The following is a 17224-nucleotide window of genomic DNA, read 5'->3' as shown; positions in this document are numbered from 1 at the left end:
ACCCCACTCCAGTACTCTTGCCTGGGAAATCCCATGGACAGAGGAGCCTCATAGGCTACAGTCCATGGGGTCGCTAAGAGTCGGACACGACTGAGCGACTTCACTTTCACTTTTCACTTTCATGCATTGGAGAAGGAAATGGCAACCCACTCCAGTGTTCTTGCCTGGAGAATCCCAGGGACAGAGGAGCCTGGTGGGCTTCCGTCTGTGGGGTCACACAGAGTTGGACACGACTGACGCGACTTAGCAGCAGCAGAAGCAGCAGCAGGATCTGGTTATAACCTAGATACCACTGAGAAACAATTTTCTTACATAGTATAATGCATAATATTATTTCATTATATTTTTAAACAAAATTACTTTGGACTTCTAAAAGCCTACTCAGCTGCTTGTTACTTATTCTAATTCTTTACTAAAGTATTTTATATGATTACAGATAAATTTTGTTAGAAGTATTTCTCTTGGCATTCAGCATTTAGTCATTATAATTAATAGTGTCATAACTTTACTCTTATGATGTTCCTTTATTGATGATTTCAGATTGCTAATCTCCGTGCTGAAGGAGATATGGATAAAAATGCTAACAGTGTATTGATAAAAAGCCTGAGCAGAACTCCGTCTAGTTGTAGCAGTTCTCTGGATTCAATCAAGGCTGATGGGACCTCTCTGGACTTAAGCCGTAAGATTTTAATGAAGGCTAAATAAGAGAAATCATCTGTTACTTGACTAATAATACATGTATTTCAGTTCAGGAGATATTAGAAATTTGTATAAGCTTTTTGGGAGTTATAAATAGTTGATAAGTAAAATAATATTTAGTTTATTTTTAATTCTTAGTTGTTTTAATAAATTGAGAAGTGTTATATTACAAGAGTGATTTTCTTAAGAAGCTTAAAATTAGTAGAAAAATATATATGGAGCCTTAAAACTAATATACTTTACCCTACAAATGACTGTCTTCCCAGAAGGATCCTAGCAGATAGCTTCAAGAGCATGAACCACACATAAACCTGAACAATAAAATTAAGTTTACAATTTAATTTAACTTGTTTATCACTTGAATTTGCTTTACTTTTAGCACACCTTGGTAGTCAAATAGAATCACAGTTTCTCAGAGATACCGTTTGTGAAGAGAGCTTGAAGGAGGTATGAAAGTATTTCTCATTTCTTTTTAATAATTTTATTTATATACTTTTTTGGCTGTGCTGGGTCATCTTTGCTTTGTGCAGGCTTTTTTCTAGTTGTGGCAAGCAGGGGCTCCTCCCTGGTTGTGGTGCACGGGCTTCTCATTGTGGCGGCCTCTTTTGTTGAGGAGCGCAGGCTTCAATAGTTGTGGCACGTGGGCTTAGTTGCTTTGCAGCATGTGGGATCGTCTCGGATCGGGGATCAAACCTGTGTCTCCTGCATTAGTAGGATTCTTTACCTGAGCCACCAGGGAAGCCCCTGTTTCTCAAATGCAACAGATTTCCTCATTTTGTTTTCTCGTTTAATTTTTTTAAATTATGAAATATTTCAAATATGCAGAAGACCAGTTTTCTTTTTTTTTTGTTAAGGACAGGACATGGCAATTATGTGGAGTAGAATCACAATTAGAAGGCCTACGTTTTGTTGTTTTTTTCCCCAAATTTTACTATTACTGAATAAACTTAAGAAATAATATTAGATGAAATCTGCTTGTGTATAGCCTACATCAGAGTAATATTTACACAAATATGCAAAGTACTTTAAGCTATATAGAAACAAAGGAGGTGGTTCTAGTCAAAATTGCTCATACAAACTTTGAGCAATGGTCAAAGTTTGAGCAATGGTCAAGTTTTACCTTGAATGGCCATGCATACTTTTTTTCTTTCCTCAGAAACTCAGAGATGGAAGAATAACAATAAAGGAGTTCTTTATACTTCTTCAGGTCCACATTCTGATACAGAAACCCAGACAGAGCAATCTTCCAGCCAAAGTAAGTACAATTTCTTGGCAAAATAGTCATCTCAGTTAAAATATATTGTAATTGTTTACTAAACTGTATCAAGCAAGTGTTTATTAAAAAACAAAAAAAGAATCTAAGGAAAATTTTGCTATAGAAGGTACATTTGGGGTTAGCATAAAAAATTTATTTTTAAAAAAGACGAATTTTGAAAAAGTGGAGTTTTTTTTCTCATTTCTTGCCATCTGTTCTGTTTCTTATACTTTTTCCTGAACATATGCTTTCTCCCATTATTACAAAAACCCAAGTATAGCAGAGGTTTTAATAAACATTTTTTAATATCAAAAATATTTGAAATCATAGAATATTTAAATAATGCAACCAACGGGGAGGGAGGAGGAAGAGGGGTTCAGGATGGGGAACACGTGTATACCTGTGGCAGATTCATGTTGATGTATGGCAAAACCAATACAATATTGAAAACTAATTAACCTCCAGTTAAAATAAATAAATTTAATAATGCAACCAAGAGGCTTAGTTTAAAAGATTAATAGAAAACTCATATCATTTACATATAAAATTACATAGTATTTTTTTTAACTTAAGTCTGTTGAACATTTACAAAAATTAGGTATGCCCTTGATCACAAAGAAAAACATGAGAAATTGAAAAATGGAGATTTCTTAGATATCATCTGATCTTAATCCAATAAAATTAGAACTATTAAAAACACAAACATCTTGGAAATTAAGAAACACATTTCTAGATAATTCATATCAAAGAGTAAAGCAAAACTATTTAGAAAGCAAATGAGAACAATCTATAGGATATACAATGGAACATACACTTAGCAGGAAATTAAAAGCCTTAGATATCACTGTTATAGAAGAGAATCTAAAACTAAAGGACTTTAATACTTTAAGAAATTAGAAAATGAACAATAAAATGACATCCATAAAAAAGGTAGGAAGACAGAATTCAGGTAAATAGAAAATTAATAAACTAGAAAACAAAAACTAGTAGAAAAGATAACAGATCTAAAAATTGGTACTTTGGGGGAATTCCCTGGTAGTCCAGTGGTTAGAACTCTGTGTGCTCTCTGCCAAGGGTTTGGGTTCCATCTCTTGTCAGAGAGCTAAAATGAAGCACTTCGTGCTTCATTTATTAGTGCAATGCAGCTAATAAAATAAAAACTGGTACTTTGAAAAGGATTTAAAAACTCTTAAAGAGCTTAATTAAGTCAAAGGAAGGCTTCTCCCTGTGGTCCAGTGTATAAGAATCCCCCTTGCAATGCAGTGGACACCAGTTCAATCCCTGGTCTGGGAAAATCCCATGTTCCTCAGGGCAACGGAGCCCCTGTGATGCAACTACTCTGCTATGCACTACTCTAGCCAGTACTTAAGAGCCCATTAACCATAACTGCTGAGCCCATGTACTGCAACTACTGAAGCCCATCAACCTTGAGCCTGTGCTTTCCAACAAGAGAAGGAAGCCACTGCAATGAGAAGCCCATACTCTTTTTTTTTTTTTAGAAGCCCATACTCAATAACTAGAGAAAGCCTGTGTGCAGCAGCAAAAACACAACACCACCAAAAAATAAATCTAAAAAAAAAAGGGGGAGAAAGAAAGCTAAAATACATATAATTGAGAAAGACGCATCCACAGATTAAAAGAAAGATTAAAAGAATTTTTTTTAATCCTTCAACTGTGATGACAACTTTTAAGACCTAGATGATTTTTTAGAAAAATACAAATTACCAAAATTAACCCAAGAACTGGATAACTGTCATTAACTACCACTGAATATTTGTTTTGGTTATACCACCTGACTTGCAGGATCTTAGTTCCCTGCCTAGGGATTGAACTCAAACCCTTTGCCATGAAAGTGAGGAGTCCTAACCACTGGACAACCAGGAAATTCCCACCAATTAAATTTTTAGTTTGCAATTTACCATTAAAATTGTCACTAGGACTAGATGACTTCTAACTTTTAAAGAATAGACCCACACATTTATGACTATTTGGTTTATGACAAAGATGCCACTGTAGAATAGTGGCCTTTCCTATAAATGGTGTTGAATCAGTTGGTTATCTACAGGAAAAAAATGAACCTTGATCCATACTTCACATTATACATAAAAAAATCAGTCCTATACACACCAAAGCACAAGTGCCAAAATTAAAAATTGGACTTCATCAAAATTTAAAACTTGTATGCTGCAAATGATACCATCAAGAAACCGCAAACACTCCCTACAGAACAGGAGAAAACATTTGCAAATCATACAACTTAGCCTTGTATCCAGAATATTTAAAGAACTCTTACAGTTCAAAAAAATAACCCAACTGGGGACTTCTCTGGTGGTCCAGTGGCTAAGGCTCAGCGCTCCCAACTCAGGGGGCCTGGGTTAAATCCCTGGTCAGGGGACTAAAACCCATGTGCTGCAACTAAGACCCAGTGCAGCCAAATAAATAAAAAGAATTAAAAAAAAAAAATAAACCAATTAAAAAATATCAAAGGATCAGAATAGACGTTTCTCCAAAGAAGATATGCGAATGGACAATTAGCAAAATAGTGATAAAGGAAGTACAAATTAAAATAAGTTACCACTTCACAGCCACTAGGATGCCTGTAGCCAAAAAGACAAAATAACAAGTGCTGGCAAGGATGTGAAGAGGCTGGAATTTTCATACATTGCTGGTAGACTTGTAAAATGGTGTAGCCACTTTGGAAGAGCTGGATATTTCCTCAAAAAGTTAAACAGAACTATTATATGATCCACCAATTCCAATTATAGGTATTTACCTAAGAGAATTGAATATGTACCTCTACACAAAAACTGGTACATGAACATTATTCATAATAGCCCAAAAGTGAACTGATTAGTGGTTACTTGAGGCTAAGATAGGGGTGGAGGAGAAAGGAATGACAGCTAATGGGTACAAGGTTTCTTTTAGAGGAATGAAAGTACTCTAAAATTAGCTGGTGATGATGTTGCACAACCTTGTGAATATATTTTATAAAAAATTTAATCGCATACTTAGTGAATTAAATGGTGTGTAAATTAAATCTCAATAAAGCTGTTTAGAAAGAAATCAATTACAGGAGGATTGATATCTAAAGGTGAAAAGTAAATCAAAGATAGAAAGGAGAAAAATACTCATGCATCTTTTGGGTCCCCAACCTCATTATTCTCATCACCATAATAGTGTCCCTTCCCGGTAGAATCCCCTTGCCTCAGCTGCAGATGGGAAATAGAAAGGTGTTAAGGTATGTATCTAGAGTCTTGGGAAATGCAGAAACAGTACCAGGGGCCAGAGAAATCAAAGGGGAAGCATAGGAACAGAAAGGTTGCTGGCAGGGTGGAAGAGTGGAGGATATCTGGGAAACTAATCTTTGAGGGATGAATCAAGGGAATATTAGTATGAATTAGTATGACTCTTCCCCTTTGGTCTCAGGCTTTGTAGAGGTCAGGAAAGGCAGTGTTAGGGAAATATATCTGGGAAAGAACCATCAAGAGGGTAAGACAAATCAACTATACTTCAGTAAATTTTAAAAAAAGATGGTAAGAAGAGTTCATGCTATAGCAGGAAGGAAATTTAAAAATCCCACAGTAGGGTCTTCCCTGGCAGTCCAGTATTTAAGACTCTATGCTTCCAGTGCAGGAGGCACAGGTTCCATCTCTGGTTGGGGAACTAAGATTACACATACTATGTGGTGCAGCCAAAAAAAGTATTTAAGAAAAAATCCCAAAGCAGAGAAGGGCCAAAGAAATGGGTAATGTCTGGGCTGTGGAAAAGGACATTCACAACTATGGGCATCTGTTACAGGATTTAGATGACCATGAGTCTCCTTTAGGGTGGAACTAGGGAGGCATTCTTGAGGCAGACAAGGAGATGTATGTTTGTCACCCATGTGTGTGTGCAGTTGCAGGAGTTCAGCTGGTAACACCATCTAAAGATAATATATAGAGATACCATATTGCTATATTGTGTAAGAAGAACTAGTAACATAGTATTGTAGGTCACTTATATTTCAAAAACAAACAAACTCATAAAAAATGAGATCAGATTTGTGGTTTACCAGAGGTAGGGATGAGGAGAGGGGAAATTGGATCAAGGCAGTCAAAAGGTACAAACTTCCAATTATAAGATAAATAAGCACTAGGGATGTAAAGTACAACATGATAAATACAGTTAACACAGTTGTATTTTGTATATGAAAGTTGTTAAGAGAGCAAATCCTATGAGTTCTCATCACAAGGAAAATTTTTTTCTGTTTCTTTAATTTTGTATCTGTATGAGGTGATCATTCAGTCAGTTCAGTCACTCAGTCATGTCCGACTCTTTGCAACCCAGGCACTGTAGCACAACAGACTTCTCTGCCCATTACCAACTCCCGGAGCTTACTCAAACTCATGTCCATCCAGTTGGTGATGCCATTCAACTATCTCATCCTCTGTCATCCCCTTCTCCTCCCACCTTCAGTCTTTTGCAGCATCAGGGTCTTTTCCAATGAGTCAGTTCTTTGCCTCAGTATTGGAGGCAATTGCCTCAGTTCTGGCCAAAGTATTGGAGTTTCAGCTTCAGCATCAGTCCTTCCAATGAATATTCAGGACTGATTTCCTCTAGGATGGACTGGTTGGATCTGCTTATAGTCCAAGGGACTTTCAAGAGTATTCTCCAACACCACAGTTCAAAAGCATCAATTCTTCTCCATTCAGCTTTCTTTATAGTCCAACTCTTACATCCATACATGACTACTGGAAAAACCATAGGTTTGACTAGACAGACTTTTGTTGGCAAAGTAATGTCTTTGCTTTTTAATATGCTATCTAGGTTGGTCATAGCTTTTCTTCCAAGAAACAAGCATCTTTTAATTTCATGGCTGTGGTCAACATATGCAGTGATTTTGGAGCACTGCCCCCCCAAAAAAATCTCTCACTGTTTCCATTATTTCCTCATCTATTTGCCATGAAGTGATGGGCCCAGATGCCATGATCTTAGTTTTCTGAATGTTGAGTTCTAAGCCAACTTTTTCACTCTCCTCTTTCACCTTCATCAAGAGGCTCTTTAGATCTTCACTTTCTGCGATAAGGGTGGTCATCTGTATAAATGAAGTTATTGATATTTCTCCCTGCAGTCTTAGTTCCAGCTTGTGCTTCATCCAGCCCGGCATTTCACCTGATGTACTCTGCATATAAGTTAAATTAGCTGGGTAACAGTATACAGCCTTGATGTACTGGTTCCCTATTTGGATGGTTCTATGTCTGTTGTTCCATGTGATAGATATTCATTAAACTTGTGATAATCATTTCATGATGTATGTAAGTCAAATCATTATGCTGTAAATCTTAAACTTACACAGTGCTATATGTCAGTTATATCTCAATAAAACTGAGGGGAAAAAAAAGGTTCTATGTTAGTGCCCCATGACCTTCTGCATGCCCAAGTAATGTTTCATACCAAATACTCCCTTTCAGTGCAGTTGTGGAACTATTGCAGGTACCTTTACCAGGCCTGAAATATCTAAGAGCTGATAGTGCATAAATTGGGCACTTAATCAAAATAGATCAGGCAAGGGAAGGGAGTGACTTGTGCATGTAGTCCTGGACACAAGGAGCAGCAGTTTAACCCATGTATTGCATTACAGCAATGGCAGTTGCATTCAGTTGTATTCACAGTGCATAAGCCTGATATCCTTTGCATTTGGCATTCCTGGTGAATCTCTGGGAACATAGTCCTGTGTTTCACTTTGTGGTTATGAAGGTTCAAGAGAAACCTTACTCTTTAAAGAAAAAAAATTGAGCTGTTATAGGAATTTTCAAACATATACAAAAGTAGATAATAGTTTAATGAACTTCTCATGTATCTATCACCAAACTTCAAAAATTATAAACTTCTGGGACTTCCCTGGCAGTCCAGTGGTTAAGACTTCGCCTTCCAATGCAGGGAGTACAAGTTTGTTCCCTCCTTGGGGAGCTAAGATCCCACGTGCCTCAGGGCCAAACAAAAACAGAAAACAGAAGCAATGTTGTAACAAATTCAATAAAGACTTGGAAAAAAAAATTATCAACCCTTGTCTCTATATTTCCCTACCTCCCCATCTGGTTATTTTGAAGGAAATCCCAGGTATCATCAATTTATCTGTATTTCAGTATGTATCCCTGAAAAGATGAGGATTCTTTAAACTATGTCCAAATATGATAATCTTATCTTTAAGTGATTATTCAGTCAGTATTGTATTTCCCTGATTGTCTGCATTATTTTCCAGTTTGTTAAACTGCAACCCAAATGAGATTGATAGCTCTTTCTTATCTTTTGAAGTATAAAGTCCCCTTCAATAACCCTCTTTCCCCCCATCTCCCTTCTCTCTCCCTCTTTTTTTTTTTGGAGGAAACCAGATTTTTCGATACTCTGCTAAGTATGTGTTTTGCCCATTATGCATACCCTAACTTTCATTTTAATGTGTCCTTCTGTCCTTTGTATTTTCTGTAAATCGGCAGAGGCTTTATCAGATGACATGTTTTTGTTTTCCAGGTTTACTTTATACTTCTCCTTCCATCAGGAGTTAATGTCTGATGATGATCACCATTAAGTTATCGTTATATAGATCTAGCAATTTATTAGGAGTTGTAGTGATACCGTAATTTTCTTCATTTTTCCATATTATGTCCAAATACTTAATGTAAAAAAAAATTCATTTATCAAGTATTTGGCTCCTATATGAAAGACAGTCAGCCATTTTCCCAAGGAGGCCTGATTTCTTTGAGAAGTATAGAGCTTTGATTTTTCTTTATAAATTTAGCCTTAAAACTACTTTTTAAGAAAGAGTCATCATCAGTAATCATTCTCTTTAGCACCTTTTTACACTTTGACAACATGTTAGAAAACTAGTTACAGATAGAGAAATGAAATTAAAACCTCATTTGTATTTCCTTTTAATTTATCAACTGAAAGGAGAGAATGAGAGGAAACTAAAGTTTGTTAGATTATTTGGCAGGCCCTGAGCTTTGGTACCTTTTTAAAAAACTTTTACTTTGATCTTAAGAGGTTGGTCAATATTGTGCCCATATTATAGATGAGGCCAAAACCTAGAATGCTAAAATGACTTATTCTGTGCCATACTGCCTATGAATAATGGACATTTGTAGTGTTTTCTTTGGATTTTATATGTAATAGGCTAACTTGGTTTTTCCAACACTGCGTTAGGTACATCAGAAAGTCATTGGGTTAGAGCTATAAGATATTTTAAAAATGTCCAAAAGACATTATAATACATTTTTAAAATAACCAGATTTTTATTGCTTCATTTTATGTATCCCAGAAAAGTCTGAGTTCAACCTGGGATAGAAGTAAGGATCAGGGCTAGTGAATGAGAATAGAAAAGAATAATCTTGGAAACTGGCATCCTTTTTTTCTTCTTTCAATAAAGAGGTTTTTTATAAGTTTGAATTTTCAGATATTGATAGTTTTAAAACAACGTGTAAAACTCAAACAGGGTCTCTGTATCAATCTAGAGGGGTGGGATAGGGCGGGAGATGGAAGAGAGGTTCAAAAGGGAGGGATATATGTATACCCATGGCTGATTCATGTTGAGGTTTGACCAAAAACAAAATTCTGCAAAGCAGTTATCCTTCAGTTAAAAAATGAACAAAAAAAAAAAACAATGTATAACCATTTCTCTCTCCCACCCAAGTTTACTGAGGTGTTTATGCAAATGCATAAACATTTTCAAATCACTTATAAGCCTATGTGTGGAACTTCCACAGTTCCTCTAAACATCTGTGGGAAATGGACTTTGTTGTCAGAGACTTTATTTCAAATTCCAACTGTAGCTTACTAGGTATATGAATTTAAAGTTTTCCATTTTTCCTTTGTAGAACTTGTAAAAGTAAGCACTCACGTCTCAAGCACTGTTTGAGACTCTTAACAGTCATTGCACATAGTTTGGTCCTCAAATACCAGTTTTAAGGGATTTTTTTTTTTTTTTCCAGTTTACTGTAAACACATCACCTACTCTGGAAGACCTGATGTTAAGTCAATATGTTTACCGACCCAAGATACAGATTTATAAAGAAGATTGTGAAGCTCTTTGCCGGAAGATTGAAGAGTATGAAAGTTTCCATCTTTTGTGTGTTTTGTTGGATGGGTGAATAATCTGTGTGACAAGATTTTGATTAGAATAACACTGGCATAAGAAAAGCTGACCACATTAATTGGCAGTGTAATATAGCATATGGGAAAGAATTTCAGTTTTGTAGTCAGATGGAAGTTCAACTCTTGACTACTTATGTAAGTTATTTAACCTTCATTTTCACATTCATCAGTTGAGGATAATAATACCTACTTAGTAGTGTAGAAGTAGTGTATATAATGAGCAGTAGAAGTAGTATATATAAGAAGTTTGAAAAAAAAAAAGAAGTTTGCATGTCATTCTTAGCAAAGAGTATGTCCTTAATAGGGATTCCCAGGTGGCTCAGTGGTAAAGAATCCACCTACCAAGCAGGAGATTCAGGTTTAATCCCTGGGTGGGGAAGATCCACTGGAGAAGGAAATGGCAACCCTCTCCAGTATTCTTTCCTGGAAAATTCCATGGACAAAGGAGCCTGGCAGGCTATAGCCATGGGGTCACAAAAGAGGTGAACATGACTTGGTGACTAAACAATGACAACAAAGGTCCTTATAAGCAATAATTATTAGATTATGATATCATAAATTCCTAAATAACATGTTTAAAAGAAGAAGATAGTACCCTTTAGAGATTTATATAGTGCCTAAAAGTAAGATTGCCTTTGGGTTTATAGTTTTATCACATTTGCTCTTAGTTTGCATTTCTAAAAGAACATGGTTTTAATCAAGACTGTAGCTCAGTGGTTTGGTGTAAGTAGATGCAGCAGACTAATTTACAAATTAGGTATATCTAGATTTTCACAGGTAAACCAAACCTTGCAACTCAAGGCAGTGTTTATATCATACTTATCTAGAACTGTCAAACTGAATTTGAACCAATCTAACAAACAGAAAAGAAATGAAGTAATCTTTTAAGAATCATGTAGTTTTAAAACTTTTGGTGGTAAACACACTGTAGTGTACATAGATGTCAAAATATAATGTACACATGAAACATATAACCAGTGTTTTAAACCAGTGTCTTAAACCAATGTTACCTCAATAAATAAAGGGAATTATAGTTTTAAAGGGCTTCCCTTGTGTCTCAGCTGGTAAAGAATCCACCTGCAATGCAGGAGACCTGGGTTCGATCCCTGGGTTGGGAAGATCCCCTGGAGAAGGGAAAGGCTACCCACTCCAGTACTGTGGCCTGGAGAATTCCATGGACTGTGAACTCCATGAGATTGCTAAGAGTCGGACACAACTGAGCGACTTTCACTTTCACTTTTCATAGTTTTAAAACTAGAAAGTTAAGATGCTGTTAAATTATAGTACTGCAGATTTGCCTGTTTCTGGCTTGTTCATTGAATGAAGTATTGAGCACCTACTGAGTGCCAGGCACAGTACTAAATCTTGGGGTTCATCCCTGAACAAGACAAGTTTCTTACCTTCATGTTATTTAAGAGTTGGGTGTCTCAGGATTTGTCTAAGAATGTTTTATTTTGAATAAAATAGATTCATTGCATAGAATGAAAAGTTTGTTTAGATGTGCTCTACTGTTTGATTTTGTACCTATGTGCCTGTTTATAATATCTTCTAACTCTGATAAAAACTTATTCCCTATACTTATTAACAAGGTAACTCTGCTACTTTTATTAATGCTATTCTATAAAGGTGAGGTAAGACTGAACTGAATTGGAAACTTTAACGTAATAGCTACAACTTTCCAACAATTATGCATTCACAAGCCCTTAAAGGATTCTTTATAAGCAACATATTGAGTTGACCAAAAAGTTTGTTTGGTTTTAAGTAAAAATAAAAGACATATTTTTCATTTCACCAAGAACTTTATTGAACAGTGTATTCATTAACCAAATAAGCTTCTTGACCAAAACAGTATTTTCATTTTGGAACAAGTTGATGCATTGAGATGAGACTTCTATTTGGGAGGGAAATTTTTTTGAATCATTCTTGAACTGTTCTACAAGTGTTGAAATAGACTGGCCACTATTCCTTAGTGAATTCCCCTCTTTATGTAGAAAAGAACTAGGAAAAATTAAGTATGCCTGTAGATCTAAATTGAATCATTTGGGTTGACTTCTGAACTCTGCTAATTAACTTTTCTCTATTTAGATTAAAGCTTTCTGCACTGAACCAAGACAAACTGTTAACTGATATAAATAGGAACCTGTGGGAAAAAATGAAACACTGCTCTGATGAGGAGGTACTTTTGTCTCATTTTCTGAATGGGAATCAGTATAGTCATTACAGTGTTTATTGTGAAATTAGTACCTGTTACTTGATAATTGGACTTCACTGGTAGCTTAGCTGGTAAAGAATCTATCTGCCATGCAGGAGACCTCATTTCAGTTCCTGGCTCGGGAAAATCCCCTGGAGGAGGGCATGGCAACCCCTTCTAGTATTCTTGCCTGGGCAGTCTCCATGGGCAGAGGAACCTGGAGGGCTGCAGTCCATGGGGTCACAAAGAGTAGGACACAACTGAGCGACTAAGTACTCACACACATACACACATTCACACTTGATAATTAGTGGTGAGTTCTTTAGTTTACTTCTCAGGTATAATATGTCAGTAAGATTTTATTATATATGAATAATTATTAGTATAGAATCTTACATTTCTTACATGATCAATTTAATATATGAAATGCATTTGAAATTTAGAGTTCCCTTCTTGTTTGCTTTTCACTTTGATTTAGATAGGGAAGAGATAGACTTTAATTGATTAAATAAGCAACTCATTTTATATTTGCCCTGGTTGAAGTTTTATTAACTAAAGAACCTATCATTTTCTAATTTGTAATATAAATGAATTTTGTACTGGAATTATTCAACTGGAATTAAAGTTGAAATCTTTGGTTCTGGACTTAAACTATTAAGTGAAATTAAATTTGCAAATAAGAAGCCTTAGGAATCATAGTCTAGGATGGGCAAATCTTAGCACGTAGCATCTGAACCAGCCTTCCCAGACCATTTGCCTTTTCTAACTCATTTGTTTTAATGCAGTGTAATCTTTGACTTTACAGCTGAAGGCCTTTGGAATTTACTTGAACAAAATAAAATCACGTTTTACCAAGATGACTAAAGTCTTCACTCACCAAGGAAAAGTGGCTCTATACAGCAAGCTGGTGCAGTCAGCTCAGGTAATTTGAGACCGTTAAGAGCTTAGAAATATCTATTAAAATTACTTTATAGTGATTGTGGAATATGAAGAATGTTCCTTAGGAGACATGTGAATGAGAGTTGGGCAAAAACTTAAAATTGTTCATAAGAAGTGAGGTTCAGTTTAACAAAAGTAGTAAATCCTGGCATCTTGAGTAATTCTAGAATATAGTAAATCCTGGCATCTTGAGTAATTCTAGAATATATTTACTAATATGGGTGTATGTCTCATCTCAAATTATATATATTGAAATAAAACAGTATAGAATTATGATCTTCCTTTGCTAAGGACTGTGCTCTGGTATTATCTTCCTCATAGTCCATACTCAGCTATGCATGTATATGCATGTATTTTTTTAAAAATAGCATTTTCCAAAATGATCATCCTTGAAGAAAGGTCCTACATAAAAAAACTTTTCATTGGCAAATAAGTCTGGGAAGTGTTACATACAGTGTCCCCCTTTTGGCGAAATATAATAGCTAACGTATTAAAGTCTAAGGTCAGAAATTTTTTTTTTGTCTAAAAAGAAAAAATGCTATAATTCTATTTGATCAGTGTTTCCAAAATTTATTTGACCATAGATCATTTTTGTAAACTCTAAGTTATATATATTACATAGAAATATAAAATATGAATTAATATTAATCTGTTATGTATGTTTAAAAAACTTTTTTTAAGACAAGACTAGAAGTTTCGATCTTCTAGATTTGCCTGTTCATGGGACTTCCCTGGTGGTCCAGCGGTTAAGACTCTGCACTTCTACTGCACGGGGCATGGTTCAGTCCATGGTTGGAAACCAAGATCCCGCATGCTGCACTGCACAGCCAAAATGAAAATAACAACAAACAAACAAAAAGATTTGCTTGATCATAAATTAGACATAGCAGTTATGTTAGCAGTTTGAATTGTTTATAATGTTATAATGTTTTGTTTTGAGGTTTAACTTGACAGTCTATGATATTGTGTGTTTAGAGTGAGAGAGAGAAACTTCATAGAAGGATAAATGAGATGGACAACATACTTAAGAAGATTGATAACTGTCTCACCGAGGTGGAAATAGGTAAAATATCTTGAATACTTTTCCAAAAGAAATTTTAATTGTATCTAAATCCTTCCCTACTTTGCTAGTAGCACTATGCTGAAGCCTGGTATTTAGCAGCTTGAGACATTAAATTAGAGCAACTCCTTTACTGTGGTCATTCATAACATAATCAAGAAATACCCAAAATAATAAGTCTCTTTGAAAAACTCTTCATAAGTTAGACCGTAATCTTGTGTTGTTTTTTAATAAATGAACTTACTTATCCTTTCAGTTTGGTCTCTCATTATCCTGACTTGTTAGTTTTGTCTTGAAACCACTTTTTCAAAGATCACAAAATTTCACATAATCATCAAATTTGGTCACTCTCAGTCCTTAGCCATCTAGATCTCTTTCAGTATTTGACACTGCTGATTCTTCTTTTCTTCCTGGAACGTTCTTCTCCCTGAACTCTGTGGTATTGCTCTATCTTGATACTATTCTTTTCTCCTGACTGTTCCTTTTAGCTCCTCTGTTGTCCCTTATCTAACTAAGCCCTTGTGTAGCATTCATCTATTCATTTCTATATTTTCTCCCCTAATGCTTTCATCTACCTTAACAATTATGTTTATATGAATGATTCCCAAATGCAATTAAATTCATCCAGCATTTGTTCAGCACCTACTACCTGCCAGATACTGTGCTTAGTGTCAGAAAAAATATATACACAGATTTTTGCCCGTTTTTAAATGTTTATTTATTTAGGCTGCTGTGGGTCTTCACTGCAGTGTGCCGGCTTCTCTAGTTGTGGCATGCGGGCTTAGTTACGGTATGTGGCATCTTGGTTCCCCAACCAGGGATGGAACCTGAGCCCTGTGCATTGGAAGCTTGAAATCTTATCCACTGGACCACCCAGGATGTCCTAGATTTTTGCCTTCAAGTGACTTGTAACCATTTTGCATGAGGGCATCTTTCTCTTTCTCTTCAGTTCCAGACTTAACATTTCTAGCTTCTTGCTGAACCTTTCAACAAAAGTGTCCTTTAAGCATCTTAAACATTATGTGAAAAAATGGAAGTTATTGTCTTCCATTTTCAAAATAATATCTAAAAATTTGTTGTCTGTGATACTTCTCATTTGTATTAACAGTGTCACCATTCTTATAAATTGTAAAAGGCTCATAACTTTTATTGTCCTTGAGTTTCTCTTATCAAATCCTATTATATCTGCTTCAGTATCTTCTATATTCTTCCCCGCTCCCATTAACACTATCATTAATTCTGACATGTGCTATTTCAGATCTTCTAACTAATCTTTCTACACTCTTAATTTCATTCTATCTCTTTCCAGCCCAACCTTTACATTGCTGCAGGATTAATAATTATAAAGGACAGTATTCATTATGTTCAGTTCTGTAACCGTTCAGTTCTGTCACTGTTCTGTCACTGTTCAGTTCTGACACTGTCACTGTTCTGTCACAGTTCAGTCACTGTTGTGTTCAACTCTTTGTGATGCAGGGACTGCAGCACACCAGGCTTCCCTGTCCATCCCCAGCTCCTGGAGCCTGCTCAAATTCATGTCCATTGAGTTGGTGATGCCATCTAAACATCTCATCTGTTGTCCCCTTTTCCTCCCGCCTTCAATCTTTCCCAGCATCAGGGTCTTTTCCATTGTGTCAGTTCTTCTAATCAGGTGGCCAAAGTATTGGAGTTTCAGCATCAGTCCTTCCAATGAATATTCAGGACTGATTTCCTTTAGGATTGACTGGTTTGATCTCCTTGCAGTCCCAGGGACTCTCAAGAGTCTTCTCCAACACCACAGTTCAGAAGCATCAATTCTTTGGCACTCAGCTTTCTTTATGGTCCAACTCTCCCATCCATACGTGACTACTGGAAAAACCATAGCTTTGACTAGATGCATCTTTGTTGGCAAAGAAATGTCTCTGCTTTTTAATATGCTATCTAGGTTAGTCGTAGCTTTTCTTCCAAGGAGCAAGCATCTTTTAATTTCATTCCTGCAGTCATCATCTGCAGTGATTTTGGAGCCCCAAAATATAAAGTCTGTCACTGTTTCCATTGTTTCCCCATCTATTTGCCATGAGGTGATGGGACTGGATGGGACCCATGATGGGACTGGATGCCATGATCTTCATTTTCTGACTGTTGAGTTCTAAGCCAGCTTTTTCACTATTCTCTTTTACTTTCATCAAGAGGCTCCTCAGTTCCTCTTCAATTTCTGCCATAAGGGTGGTATCATATGCATATCTGAGGTTATTGATATTTTTCCTGGCAATCTTGATTCCAGCTTGTGCTTCATCTAGCCTGGCATTTCGCATAATGTACTCTGCATATAAGTTAAATAAATAGGGTGACAATATACAGCCTTGAAGTATTTCTTTCTCAATTTGGAGCCAGTCTGTTGTTCCATGTCCAGTTTTAACTGTTGCTTCTTGACCTGCCTACAGATTTCTCAGAAGGCAGGTCAGGTGGTCTGGTATTTCCATCTCTTTAAGGATTTTCCAGTTTGTTGTGATCCACACAGTCAAAGGCTTTGGTATAGTCAATAAAGCAGAAGTAGATGTCTTCTTGGAACTCTCTTTCTCTATGATCCAGCAGATGTTGGCAGTTTGATCTCTGGCTCCTCTGCCTTTTCTAAATCCAGCTTGAACATCTGGAAGTTCACGATTCACATACTGTTGAAGCCTCACTTGGAGAATTTTGAGCATTACTTTGCTAGTGTGTGAGATGAGTACAATTGTGCGGTAGTTTGAACATTCTGTGGCATTGCCTTTCTTTGGGATTGGAATGAAAACTGACCTTTTCCAATCCTGTGGCCACTGCTGAGTTTTCCAAATTTGCTGGCATATTGAGTTCAGCACTTTCACAGCATCATCTTCTAGGACTTGAAATAGCTCACCTGGAATTCCATCACCTCCACTAGCTTTGTTTGTAGTGATGCTTCCTTAGGCCCACTTGACTTCAGACTCAGGGTGTC

At 36.2% G+C, this 17224-nt stretch overlaps 1 protein-coding gene across 1 annotated transcript in view; it reads left to right on the top strand.

Annotated features, from left to right (window-relative positions):
- Nucleotides 1-17224, top strand: part of KNL1 (kinetochore scaffold 1) — a 66251-nt gene that overhangs the window by 36644 nt on the left and 12383 nt on the right. Inside the window, exons 11-17 of the mRNA XM_040226925.1 lie at nt 541-679; nt 1079-1146; nt 1856-1954; nt 9919-10034; nt 12167-12257; nt 13078-13194; nt 14187-14274. Of these exons, the coding sequence (XP_040082859.1) occupies nt 541-679; nt 1079-1146; nt 1856-1954; nt 9919-10034; nt 12167-12257; nt 13078-13194; nt 14187-14274 (718 nt within the window). The remainder of the gene's footprint in view (nt 1-540; nt 680-1078; nt 1147-1855; nt 1955-9918; nt 10035-12166; nt 12258-13077; nt 13195-14186; nt 14275-17224) is intronic.

The sequence above is a fragment of the Oryx dammah genome, unplaced genomic scaffold, assembly GCF_014754425.2.
Source record: "Oryx dammah isolate SB20612 unplaced genomic scaffold, SCBI_Odam_1.1 HiC_scaffold_26, whole genome shotgun sequence".
Taxonomy (NCBI): Eukaryota; Metazoa; Chordata; class Mammalia; order Artiodactyla; family Bovidae; genus Oryx; species Oryx dammah.
Note: the sequence above shows the minus strand (reverse complement) of the source record. Positions and strands in the feature narration are given on the sequence as shown.